We start from the raw sequence: 13,587 nt of genomic DNA, 5'->3' as shown, positions 1-13,587 counted from the left end.
ATCCAAAGCCATCTCGTTATGAATGGCACAGCCTGACCACACAGCCATCCTGCGACAACTGTCCCCCTTCCAGCAGAGGAACTTTTGCTCTTTTGATCATGCAAGGTACTTGGTAACCCTGTCAGTGCTGGTGCTACATAAGAAGCACCAGTATCTTATCTATAAAGTTGGTGTTAGGAAGGGAATCCAGCTGCAGAAACCATACTAAAATGGACAATGGAGCCTGGTGCAGCTTCTTGCCTGGCCAGCCCCTGTCAAACTCTCCGACCCATACCAGCATGGGAAATGGACGTTGATGATGATGATGATGATGATGATGATGATAAGTACAGTTTCTTAGTGATTTGTTTTTTATGTTTTTTTTTTTATGTCGGGCCCTAATGATGTTTCTTTACAGACAAAACAATTAGAGAGAGAACACTAAAAATAACTATTTTCTAGAAAAAGTTCGATTCTCCTGCAGATTCTGACTTCAGATTCTCCTGGAGAAGATCTTGATTGGCCAACACAATTTATCTCATGCTGACCAAATACAACAAACGGAAGTGCATTGGATGTGAATCTGCTTTAAAAAAAACAAAAAAGTGAAACATAGAAGAAGACAATTACATTAATTACCTGGAGACAAGAACAGGTGTGTTTTAGTGGAGATTTTGCATCTCTCACAAATAACAGGGTAGTTTTGCAACTGATAGCTTGCTGCTGCTACTACTGCTGCTGCACTGTGTTCATCCTGATGTTCTATCCAAGGAAAGGTTTTTCTCTTGCCATATGTTGTGGAAGAAAGCTGTAATTCCTTATGTGATATGCTGTTGAGGCAATATTTGGGTTTGTATTGTGAAAAGGTTTGTAATTCTCCAAATAAAATGAACCAAAATGATCAATTGCTACAGGTGAGTTTATCAAGATTGTCTTGCGACCATCAGCTTGGACTTTGGTCCCGTTGTGATTCAATCAAAGCATTGGCAGAAATTTACAAGACTATGTTGTACAGAAGTTTAACTGTTATACACACATATCATCATCATCATCATCATCATCATCATCATCATCATCATTGTTATTATCATCATTTAATGTCTATCTCCCATGCTAGTGTGTGTTGGGTCCATGCACCAGCACTGGTGAGGTCACCACGTAACTTGCAAGACAAAGATCCCTCAACTGAGAGGGGGAGTGGTGTTGAAGGACATGGATTTGTGACAGGTGATGAAAGGTTACACTATGGTAGAGGGACAGAAACAGGTGTCTTGCTGTAGAGAAGATATATGGATATCCCAGTCAGAGAAAGAGAGAGGGAGAAAGAGAGAGAGAAGGAGAGAGGAGAGAGAGAGAGAGAGAGAGAGAGAGAGAGATGGTGGTGATGTGCCAGGGCCATACTCTCAAGGTATGTGAATATAAATGGAACGGTAAGGAGTTGTTGTGGGTGCATGGGTAGGGAGTTCATGAGAGTGCAAAAGGGAGAATGCAGTGAGTGATGAATTATGAGTTTATAGGGAAGAGACGCAAGAGTAATGATAGAGTTGACAGAGCAGTGTTTGGCTGTAGGAATGGTTGGGGAGAGAAAAGCAGAGTGCATGAAGAAGAGATGTAAATTGGTTCATTGGTGTAGGGCATGTTAATTAATGTTACATGTGGGTGAAATATGAAGCACTTTCAGAACTCAGTTTTGCTGAGGTGAGAGGATCTTTTTCAAGAATCTCATATCAGCAGACATCTCAGTCCATTGTCATCCCTGTGAGGCCCAATATCTTGAGATTGGCCCTCATTGCTTCATCCCATGTATTCTTGGATTTCCCTCTTCTACAGATTCCACCCAATCTAAGCAATTGCTACTTCTTTATACAGCTGTCTTCATTCATATGTATCACATGTCCAAATCATCGTAGTCTCTCCCTAGCATTCTACATCTGATTCCTCTTATGTCCAACTTTTTCTCTGGGCACATTTGCACTTCATCGTATATGCACATGGATTTTGCACATTTGTTGACTAGCTTCATTTTTCTCTGGTCTGTGCATTTCTTCTGAATTCAGAGCCCATATCTCACGACCATGGAGCAGTTCGTATCGAAGCCTTCCACTCTGAGAGAGAGAGAGAGAGAGAGAGAGTCCTTTTGTTGTCAACAGACATAATAGCTCTCTGAACTTCTTACATACTGTTCCTATTCTAGCAACAATACTTTCAGAACATTCTCCTTCTCTGTTGATTTGGTCACCTAGGTAACAGAAACTATCTACAACCTCAATGGAGTCTCCTAGGAATTTGAGTATCTAATTCCTGTGTGTCCTTGTCACATATTGTTCCTGTACATCTGCCGCATACAAATACAACTTCTTCTGTTAACCAGCATGTGATTCCACTTCTTAAGTGTCCATAGCTTGCCCTGGGTGCAATGAATGGAACTGAGCCAATTACCTGACAGAAAGATGGTCTTATCTGCTTTTTGGCTCACAGAAACTTTGGTCTTTGCTAGATTAACTTTAAGGCTCTTTGATTCCAAGTTTTGCTTTCATCCCTGGATTTCTTCTCTGACTCCATTACAAATTCTATGTTAAGAGTGAGGTTATCAGCATATAGTATTTCCTAGGGACAACCAGTTTTAAATTCCTCTGTTATGGCCTGGAGGACTATGATGAATAAAAGGGGACTGAGAACTGGGTCCTGGTGAATCCCTACTTGTACACCAAATTTGTCGTTGTACTCATAGCCTACTGACCGCATCCCTGTACATGTCTTGTATGGCTCTAACATAAATATTTATTATTTTAGAAGGCTAATTGGTATTATATACCATCTGAGCTATTATATATATATATATATATATATATATATATATATATATATATATATATATATATATATATATATATATATATACAATAGCTTGGATGATATATATCATCCAAGCTATTATATGCAAGCTATGTATATATAAACAGGTCTAATTTAGTTATTTCTCAGTAGATTGAGAAACTGTAACATCTGAGATAGTATATATCATCCGATCTAAGAGAATTGTTTTGTTGAATTTTGCATTTCAGATGAAGTTGATGGCACACGAATGACTCTGCAGAACTTGTGTTTTACACAGCCAACTCTCCAAATCAAGCTGCTCTGTGGTGCTGATCTTTTAGAATCCTTTGCAAAACCAGGACTTTGGAAAGATGAAGATGTGTGTTTTACTCATTCTATTTTAGTTTCATATTTCTTTACTTGACCATTATTCTCTCCTCTTCTAACATATACATCTTCCAAAATATTAAGTGCCACTGCTTTTATGATGTTTCTTTATTTGAATGTTTACTTTGCATATCTCAGAAACAACTGAAGCTAACGAGGTCACATAATCAAAAAATAATTATTTAGAAAAATATATAATTTCTATTTTTCTCTTTTTTTGAATGTTTAAAAGATTTTAAAAACTTTCAAGAGAACATAACCTTTTGTCTTTTACTTGTTTTAGTCATTAGACTGTGGCCATGCTGGGGCACTGCCCTGAAGTATTTTAGTTGAACGAATTGACCCCAGTACTAATTTAACCCTTTCATTATCAGATTTCTTTTGAGATGCTCAGTGTTTCTTTAAATTAATTTTGAATATTAGAAAGAATTTAGTAAAATAACTTAGTTGTCATTAAGCTGGTGTTAAGAACATAAATTGTGACTAAGGTTTGGTGGAAGATTTTAATTCAGAACTTTTGAAAACAAGACATTTGTACTCAGAGCCTGAGCCAGTTTCAGCTGGGTTGGTCTCGAAAGGGTTAAGACTAGTGTTTATTCTATCAGTTCCGTTTGCTGAACCACTAGGTTACAGGGGCGTAAACATACCAACACTGGTTGTCAGAAATAAAGACACATACACAGATGTATATATAAATATATATGACGAGTTTCTTTCAATTCTTGTTTATCAGATCCACTTACAAGGCTTTGTTCAGCCTGAGGCTATAATAGAAGACTCTTGTCCAAGGTGTTACACAGTGGGACTGAACCCAGAACTATGTGGCTGAGAAGCAAACTTCTTACCATGCAGTCACTTCATTTTTTTCTGTTGGACCTCAAAGTACATATAAAGCTATAACTGATACCATATAAATATTAGGTTGGAAATCCATTTTGGATAGAAGAAGTCAAAAGCTGCTCATGGGACTCAAACACATGTCTCCTGTAGACATGACAGACGTTTCTACCATTAGACCAAAACAATCCTTGGAATTTCCAACTGCATTTTAGAGACTTTATTCTTACCTATGAAAAGTGTTTGTTGTTGACACAAAAAGAAATTTTAAAACTTTTAAAAGAAAATGGAATAATTCCCTTTTGGAAGCAAGGATCTTGAAGTTATTTGGTTGTTAAGTGGTCCTGTGTGTTGTTCTAACACAAGACATACAGGCTAACAGAGTCTCAATAGCCAGACACTTGGATGGCTTTTAGAGATTCTGATGATGATGTATTGGTTTCAGGATGTTTTTCACCTTTTACAATGTAGCTCTATACATGTATTACATAGGTAGATGTAATACATGTGTGTATGTATTATATATGCATAGGTAATACATCATCATCATCATCACCATCATTTAACGTCCTCCTTCCATGCTGGTATGGGTTGGACAGTTTGACAGGAGCTGGCCAGGCAGGAGCCTGTGCCATGCGTCTGTGTCTGTTTTGGCAGGGATTTTTTATGGCTGGATGCCCCTTCTAACACCAACCACTCTGCAGAGTGGGCTGAGTGCCTTTTACATGGCACTTGCACAGGTGGGGGGCAGTTTTGGCATGGTTTTTACAGCTGGATGCCCTTCCAAATGCCAACCACTTTACAGAAGTGAACTGGATGCATTTTAAGTAGCACTAGCACTGACCGGGTCACCAAGTAACTTTGCAAGACAAGGCATCTTTGAGAGGGGGGGCATTGGAGGAGGACAGAAACAGATGTCTTGCTGCAGAGGAGGAACCTGGTTACCCAGCCAAAGAGAGGGAAAGAGAGAGGGAGTGTGTGTTAACATGAATGAGGGCAGAAACAGGTGTACTGCTAAAGAGGAGGGAGATAGTTACGTAGAGAGAGAGAGAGGGAGCAAGAGCAGGAGAGGGATGGTGGCAGGTGCTAGGGTATATATATATATATATATATCATCATCATCATCATCTTCATTGTTTAATGTCTGCTATCTACACTAGCATGGGTTGGATGGTTTGACTGAGGACTGGCAAGCTGGGAGGCTGCACTAGGCTCCAATCTGATTTGGCAAGGTTTCTACAGCTGGATGCCCTTCCTAATGCCAACCACTCCGAAAGTGTAGCGGGTGCTTTTTACATGCCACTGGCATGGGAGCCAGTCAGGTGGTACTGTCATTAGCCACACTCAAATGGTGCCTTTTATTTGCCACATGCATGGGTGTCAGTCAGGTGGCACTGGCATTGGGCATGCTCAGATGGTGTTTTTTATTTGCCACTGGCACTGGCATCGGCCACAACTATGATTTCACTCTGTTCAATGGGTCTTCACCAGCACAGCATGTTGCCTGATGATTGAAGGATGATTTTTAATGGGCCAGTCATGTGACACTGGCATCAGTCACGATTATGGTCTCCCTTGGCTTGCCGGGTCTTCTCAAGCACAGCAGATCTCCAAAGGTCTTGGTCACTTGTCAAGGGCTGCAATGGGTTCCATAGTCTGTTTTGGCTCAGTTTGGCTCAGCATACTGGTTACTTGTGACATGTTACCTTGATTTTAGGATAGGAATGCTGTTGTGGTGGGTGCCACATATCTCAGTCATCTTCCATCTCCTTTGTAAGGCTCTGGGTTTTGAGATCAAGCTTTACTATTTTGCCCCCTGTCTTTCTGGGGGGTCTCCCTCTTCTAAAGCTTCCCTCCACTTAAATTGATCGGTACTTCTTTATACAACTGACCTCATCCATCTGCATCATGTGACCATATCAACACCTGACTTTCCTCTCTTGCACACTGTATACAATTCCACTTCCACCTGACTTTCCTCTCAGTACTCAAGTACTTTGTTGCACATTTACACTGACATTGCATATCCAGCAGAGTATAAACAGGTAAAAACTATTTCAACTTCTCCATCCTATTCTTATTCTAGCAATTATACTTTCTGTATATCCTCTTCCACTGCTAATTAGATCACCTAGGTAGCAGAAATTTGGGACATTTAAAGAAATCAGTTTCCCATGTATCTGTGGTCTTTATGGCTCTCATACATCTTTCACACACAAGCATTGCTTTTTCTATTAACTTCTATTCCACTGCACTTCTTGTGTGTCCATAGCTTGCACTGGGTGCACCAAATGGAATTTCTGCCCATACCTTTCCTACATATCTAGCAGAGCCATTTACCTGAAAGGTGAAGGGTCCTGTCCAATTTCTTTCTTACAAGAACCTTGGTTTTTGCTAAGTTAACTTTAAGACCCTTTGATTTCAGGTTCTGTTTCCACACCTGGAATTTCTTTTCTAGTTCTGTTACAGATTCTGATATGAGGGCCAGATCATTAACATATAGTAGTTCTCATGGTCTTCCAGTATAAAATTCTTCTGTTATGGCTTAGAGGATGATGATGAATAGGGAGGGGGTCTGAGAACTAAGCCTTGGTGAACACCTACCTGTACACTAAATTCATCACTGTAGCCATGGCCAACTCTTACCTTAATAACAGCACCCCTGTACATGGCCTGCACCACTTTCACAAGCCATTCATCTACCCCTAGCTTTCTCTGCGACCACCGTATAACAGAGTGGGGTACTCTGTCACAGACTTTCTCTAGACCAACGAATGCCAAGTACAACAAGTCGTTCTTAGTTAAATACTTCTCTTATTACACAAGTTTACATACCTGTAAATTTGTGACTGTGAAAATAAAGGTAGAACTAAATTTTATTAACAAACCACTGTGACATTTTGGAGTTGTTATGGTTTCATAACTTTTGATTTTTTTAATATACATTCATGTATTGCAGTTTCTTATATTCTTTTCATTCTGTTTTCTTAGCTGGAGAAAATACTTTCCAAATATGGTCTTGTTTGTATCACTCGAGAGAACTCAGACCCAAGAAAGTTCATTTATGAAAATGATATGTTAAACAAATACCAGGTAAATGTTTTGCTTGAATTTGTTTTTTAATGGTGATGGTGTTGGTGGTGGCAGTGTTGTTGTTGTTGTTGCTGCTGGTAGTGGTGTTGTGAGTGGTGGCGGCGGCAGTGTTATGTTGTTCAGGTACAATCACTCATATTAGATGGCACCTTCTTTCTTCTGATACATATAAAAATAACACTATAAACTGATACTGTTTCATAGATCTTCATTCTGAAATTCAAATCCTCCCATTGTAAAAAAAAAAATCAAAAATATAAATGTCTAAAATAAAAAATAAATAAACATAAACACACACACAAATTGGTAAAATGTGCAAACGTTTATATAATTATTGTAGCCCTTGAAGACAAATTAAAGAGACAAAAACAGGTGTAATATTTAATTTACTTCAAATAACTGGTTTCATCTCTGTGTGTCTGGATGACAACCTCACCAGTAGCACCAGTAGCATAGAAAAAGCACCGAGTCTATGCTGTGAACTGGTTGGCACTAAGAAAGCCATCCGAACATAGAAACCAGATGAAAGCAGACAGTGGACACTTTGCTGTCCTTGGATCCATTCTTCAGTGTATGCCAGCATGGAGCATGGATGTTAGATGATGAGGATATGTGTGTGTGTGTGTGTGTGTGTGTGTGTGTATAGACATGGCCGTGTGGTTAAGAAGTTCACTTTGCAAGCACATGGCTTCAGGTTCAGTTCCACTGTACAACATCTTGGACAAGTGTTTTCTACCATAGCTCTTGGCCAACCAAAGTATTGTAAGTGAATTTGGACAACAGAAACTGAAAGAAGCCCATCTCAAATATATATATACGTACCTTTTATCTTTTTCCTTTTACTTTTTTCACTCATCAGACTGTGGCCATGCTGGAGTACTGCCTTGAAGAATTTTAGTTGAATAGCTGTGGTGAAACACAGTTTATTAGTCTTCAACATAAACACAGCTTCTATAGAGAACACTGATGACTTGATAATTGATCAATAAAACTAATTAATTAATGGGTCATTCCTTATCAAGATTAGACAAAAAATTCCAATAACATGGCAGATGCAATACAATTCCATTTTGAAAGCTACAAATGTTGCTTATAATGCAATAACCAAGTCTGTAGGTAAAAGGGATGGAAACGATTATTGGACCCTACAATTGTTTCAAAAGCACATTGGATGCATCGTATATAACATTACCAATGGCCCATAACTCTCCTGTCTGTGCCTTGTCCTCCAGGACTTTTTTAGTTATGAAATTAGACTGCTGCAGAGAAGAATGCAAAGATTCGGTTAACAGGAAAAAAATGAAAATAAATGTGAATCGAAGAAGCGATGCTTATTCACCAATTACTTTAGTGAGATAGGGGTTAGGGTTTCATTTTGTTATCAGCATCCTCAGATTTATGGAGTAGTTTCAGTAGATTATAATCTCATTAATATATATGTAGTGTCAATGATGGGAAACCATTGAGCTGAAAGCTGAGATGTTTATTGCTTATGGTAGATAAAAATGAGTAATAAAAGCCCCTATGGAGGAAACTAGGAAGAGAAACAGTGGGAGAAGTGAAATAAAAAGAAAAGAAGAAAGGACAAAGATGATGGTGAAAAGTTATTTGTATAATAATATACAAACCTATATATTGTTGCTATTATACAAAAGTGTCATAAGTCCAAAACTTTGCTTTTTCAGAAAACAAAAAAATAGTTTCACCATTCTATAGCAAAAACGTTGAACTACACTTTGACAATTTTTGATATCTTGGCATCTGAAGCAGCTGGAGATATGATAGTTTGACCAAAAGAACCGGCTATTGTAAGCAAAAATAAATATTGAAAAATATGCATTTGGCCAAATTTGGACATACGACAGTTTAACATCATCATCATCATCATCGTTTAACATCTGCTTTCCATGCTGGCATAGGTTGGACGGTTTGACCAGGGACTGGCAAGCGAGGAGGCTGCACCAGGCTCCAATCTGATCTGGTAAGGTTTGTACAGCTGGATGCCCTTCCTAACTCCAACCATTCCGAGAGTGTAGTGGGTGCTTTTTACATGCCAGTGGCTCCTAAAAAGCAACGATATATATATTTATATAATTAATAACATTGGAAGCAGTGTTAATACTTAAAAAAGTAATCTTGACCTCACACTTAAAGTAGAGGTTGTATTAGAACACAGAATACTGTGTCATTTACCCTGAGAGGAGCTGAATAAGGACCAGTGGTGCCTGAGAACATTCAAAATTGTATCGTTGACAGGCAAGAATTATCTGCTATGGCTGCCAGAATGACCAGATTATGTGATTTCACCCTACTATGATAGATGGCCAGCTGCAGCATAATAACCAAATCTTCCATCAATGATATATAGACTATTAGTGTCTCTTCAGGTGTTATATCTTCTAGTTGTAAGTATTCAATATAGCATTGGAACATCAACAGGTGGGAAGCCAGAAATGGTTGGTACAAAATAACATAGAGTTTACAGTGAGGTAAATAACAATGAAGAAGATATCAGGTGTTGGGAGGATGCTGGAGAGATGGAAGTGTCGAATCCCATTTAAGCCATAAATGCAATTTTGGGGTTGATTTCAGGTTTGGCATACATAGAAAAGCAACACAAATGGCATGAACTTTAAAGGCTATTTGTGTGTGTGTGTGTGTTTATCTAAGCTTTAAGTTATGTTGCTGTTGTCCCCTCTCCTGTCAACAAATAGCTTGCTTTAAATATTCAAAGACATGATGAAGTTATCCCTTGTAAATGAGATTTGGGTTAAGGAAATCCATGTTGAGCCATGTAAAATGACACATTCAAGCCATGGCAACATGGAAAAACAGGCATAAAAATGGACAAACAAAATATATCTTCACTTATATGTGATTTTCATATTGACATTGGTTGGATGCTGGATTGTATGTATGTGTGTGTGTGTGTGTGTGTCCAGTCATTATTCATCTATTTGTTCTTTCAACTTCAAGTTATCAAGTTTTTGTTTTTTTGCTAGGAAAATATATTTATTGTCCCAGAATGGATACGAAATGACATTAGTTCTACAAAGATTCGGTGAGTTTATCTTTCAGTTTCTTTTCCCCTTCTGTCACCCTTCTCTCTCTCTCGCTCTCTCTTCCCTCTAGATGGCTACATTGTTTGTTATATAAAATAGAAGTGCTAAACAATGATGTACATAAATATAAACTTGTTACCAGTTCAAATATGCTTCTCACATATACAAACCCCGTAGGAAATCCATTCATTGTATTTTGTTATGGAGAACCAGGTCAATGGATGCATGTATTTCAGAGTGGTTATTTCTCTTCAGCATCAGATACCAGAAAGAGGACTACTACAAACTGATAAGAAATGGATACCTCTTATTATATTGCAGCCATCATACTATGACTGGTTGTGGTAATCAATTATTTGTATCCATCTGTCCTCTTCCCCCTCTATCCCTTTCTCTCATCCCTTACCCATCTTACTCTTCCCTCTCTCTCTCCCCTCCTGTCTACCCCTTTCCCCTCTCTCACTCCCTTATACCCCTCCCGCCTCTCTCACCCCCACCATTCCTCTACATGGATATATTGTTTGTTATATGTTCTTTTGCATCTGTCTTTACCTTTCCCTTTGTCTTTTATTTTTCTTTTCTTTTCCTTTATTTCTTTCTTTCTGTCTTGTGGTGGTGGTGGTGGTGGTGGTGGTGGGGGCACTAATAAAGAGGATTAGGATTGTGATTATGAAATTATATTGCAGCCGAGCCTTGCGGCGTGGTGAAAGCGTGAAATTCCTCTTGCAAGAACCAGTTATAGATTATATTCACCAGCACCAACTCTATAACGTAAACACTTTCAAGTAAGTTTTCAATTTCTACTCAATTTTCTTTTAATTTTACCTGTATCAAGTTGTTGCCACCACCATATGTCACAGTATTTAGCCTGTCTGATTACTCGAGTGTCTTCTCTGATACCTGAACAACTACTGAAACTAGAAATGACCACAAAGGATTTTAAACATTATTAGCACCAATTGCATTGGGACAAGAAATCAAGCCACCGAAAGATTTATCTTGCACTTGTCTGTTTCTCTTTTATGTGTTAAATTCGCTCTTATGATATACATTGAAGCATTGAAGGAAGTTTACAGAAGATTGTTGAAGTAAATATTATGGAAGTATCAGAAGAAAAAAACTTATGTAAGGTATCGGTCATTAATGTCTTGCATTCAGTGTCATTAGTGTCATCGTAAGAAGACCGGTTCTCATGTAAAGAAAAGTTGTGAGGGTAAAATTTATGGGATAATTAGTAGTTGTTAATGATTTCAAATTAGTCTTGATTAGATCAGGAGAATGTCACTTCATTTTTATTGTTAGGAGATATAGCTAGTTGCTGCTGCAGCATGTACAATTTCTCACAGAGACAAAGGCCATTGCTGAGTGCATTGGTTGAAAAAGGTAGGTGGGGTGTAACAATTTATTGGCCTCATAGACTCCAGATAAAATGGGGATGTGTGGGTGGAGCTCCCCCTGTCTTTGGATTTGAGTGCAAGTTTTGAGCATACCCACCTTGTAAGTCTTGTGCACTACCCTGGAATACACACACATATAGATTCCAAATGACATCTGGAACATTTCAAATAACCACTCCCAAAATCCCTTCTTTCAAAGCCCGTGAAAACAAATCAATCAATAGCTTTCAGCCAAATCCTGATTACCTCCTTTTTCTTAATGCATAGAATTTGTACACTACTTCAAACAATCTATACACATACATACATACATCTTGTAATACATTGTTTATATTGGTTTGTATTGTTTACTAAAGCACTGTTGAGCATATTTATTATGTGTGAAAGAGAAGGTTGCAACTCATCATTTCATTTCTTATTCTCAGGTCTAACAAGAATCTTAATGAGATTGTAAAGTTCATGTACTCCCACACATTCAAGAATGTAGTAGAAGTGAAAGGAATGTCTTTGCAATCATCAACCTTCAGTTCCACAGAATCTTCATCTCATTCACCAAAAAGGCAAAGGGAATTTGATGAAACTGATTACATTCAAAATTCACCGAAGCGCAGGACGTGTATGGGAGATATTGGTGGCTTGATGCGTAAAGTGAAAAGTGCTAGAATGGCTTTTACACCGGAAACATGTGTTTAAAGAAGAATTTTAAAAACATGCAAAAGGAAAAACAAATACTTGAGCAAGAACCCCCCCTTAAAAATAACTTCTGACTGTTCCTCTTAGCCTTTTCTGTGTGGCTTATTGTTGATGTAATTACCTATGCAAACACAAGGATTATTGTTATTATATAAATATATATATATTTTCTTTTACTTGTTTCAGTCATTTGACTGCAGCCATGCTGGAGCACCGCCTTTAGTCGAGCAAATCGACCCTAGGACTTATTCTTTGTAAGCCTAAAAACTTATTCTATCAGTCTCTTTTGCCGAACCGCTAAGTTACGGGGACGTAAACACACCAGCATCAGTTGTCAAGTGATGTTGGGGGGACAAGCACAGACATGCATACACACACACACACACACACATATATACGATGGGCTTCTTTCAGTTTCCGCCTACCAAATCCACTCACAAGGCTTTGGTCGGCTCAAGGCTATAGTAGAAGACACTTGCCAAAGGTACCATGCAGTGAAACTGAACCGGGAACCATGTGGTTGGTAAGCAAACTACTTACCACACAGCTACTCTTGCCCTTATATTTCAAGCTACTTACCACGCATTTCAAGCTGCTTACCTGCGCTTATACAGCAAGCTACTTACCACACAGCCACTCCTATATTGGGTACATTTTTATATTCATATCAATTCTTTTACACATACATATGTATACACACACAACTATGCTTGTATAAATGAATGATGAATAACAAGTTGTTTTCTATATTTATTTATGTATAAATATATATTAGAACATGTGGAGAGGATACTGTATGAAACCTGAGCTGTCCAAGCTTTGGTAGGATAAGGAAAGGGATGTAAAAATGCTGATGAATGAAATATAATTGTGTAATATCAACAAAGTATAAACCTGCAAGACACAACACCATTGTATCTCCCACTTTTGTTAATGATTTCATTGTTTGTTATTATTTTAAGAAAAACAATAAAAACAAAATCAGCAACAACAATATCATTAACTTTTGAATATAATTAAAATATTTCTTGTAGCAATTAAAAAGTACAATGCATCATCATCATCATTTAACTCTTATGTACCTGGCTTTCGTTGACATGGAGAAAGTCTTTGACAAGATTCCCCAATCCCTTATCTGGTGGTCAATGAGGAAACTAGGGATTGAAGAATGGTTAGTGAGAGCTGTGCAAGCCATGTACAGGGATGCCCTCAGTAAGGTGAGGGTTGGCAACGAGTACAGTGAAGAATTCCAGGTAGAGGTAGGGGTCCACCAAGGATTAGTCCTCATCTCCCCACTATTTATCATAGTCCTCCAGTAAATA

At 38.2% G+C, this 13,587-nt stretch overlaps 1 protein-coding gene across 3 annotated transcripts in view; it reads left to right on the top strand.

Moving 5' to 3' along the window:
• LOC106870756 (nicotinamide/nicotinic acid mononucleotide adenylyltransferase 1) overlaps nt 1–13,259 on the top strand; it is a 39,239-nt gene extending 25,980 nt beyond the window's left edge. For all 3 annotated transcript variants that reach the window (XM_052975170.2, XM_014916952.3, XM_014916951.3), the window contains 5 exons: nt 3,045–3,175; nt 7,012–7,113; nt 10,116–10,174; nt 10,862–10,960; nt 11,998–13,259. In XM_052975170.2, coding sequence (XP_052831130.1) covers nt 3,045–3,175; nt 7,012–7,113; nt 10,116–10,174; nt 10,862–10,960; nt 11,998–12,265 — 659 coding nt within the window. In that variant the 3' untranslated portion in view covers nt 12,266–13,259. The remainder of the gene's footprint in view (nt 1–3,044; nt 3,176–7,011; nt 7,114–10,115; nt 10,175–10,861; nt 10,961–11,997) is intronic.
• The last annotated feature ends 328 nt before the right edge of the window (nt 13,260–13,587 follow it).

Source organism: Octopus bimaculoides, chromosome 2, assembly GCF_046866305.1.
Source record: "Octopus bimaculoides isolate indiv1 chromosome 2, ASM4686630v1, whole genome shotgun sequence".
Lineage (NCBI taxonomy): Eukaryota > Metazoa > Mollusca > Cephalopoda > Octopoda > Octopodidae > Octopus > Octopus bimaculoides.
Note: the sequence above shows the minus strand (reverse complement) of the source record. Positions and strands in the feature narration are given on the sequence as shown.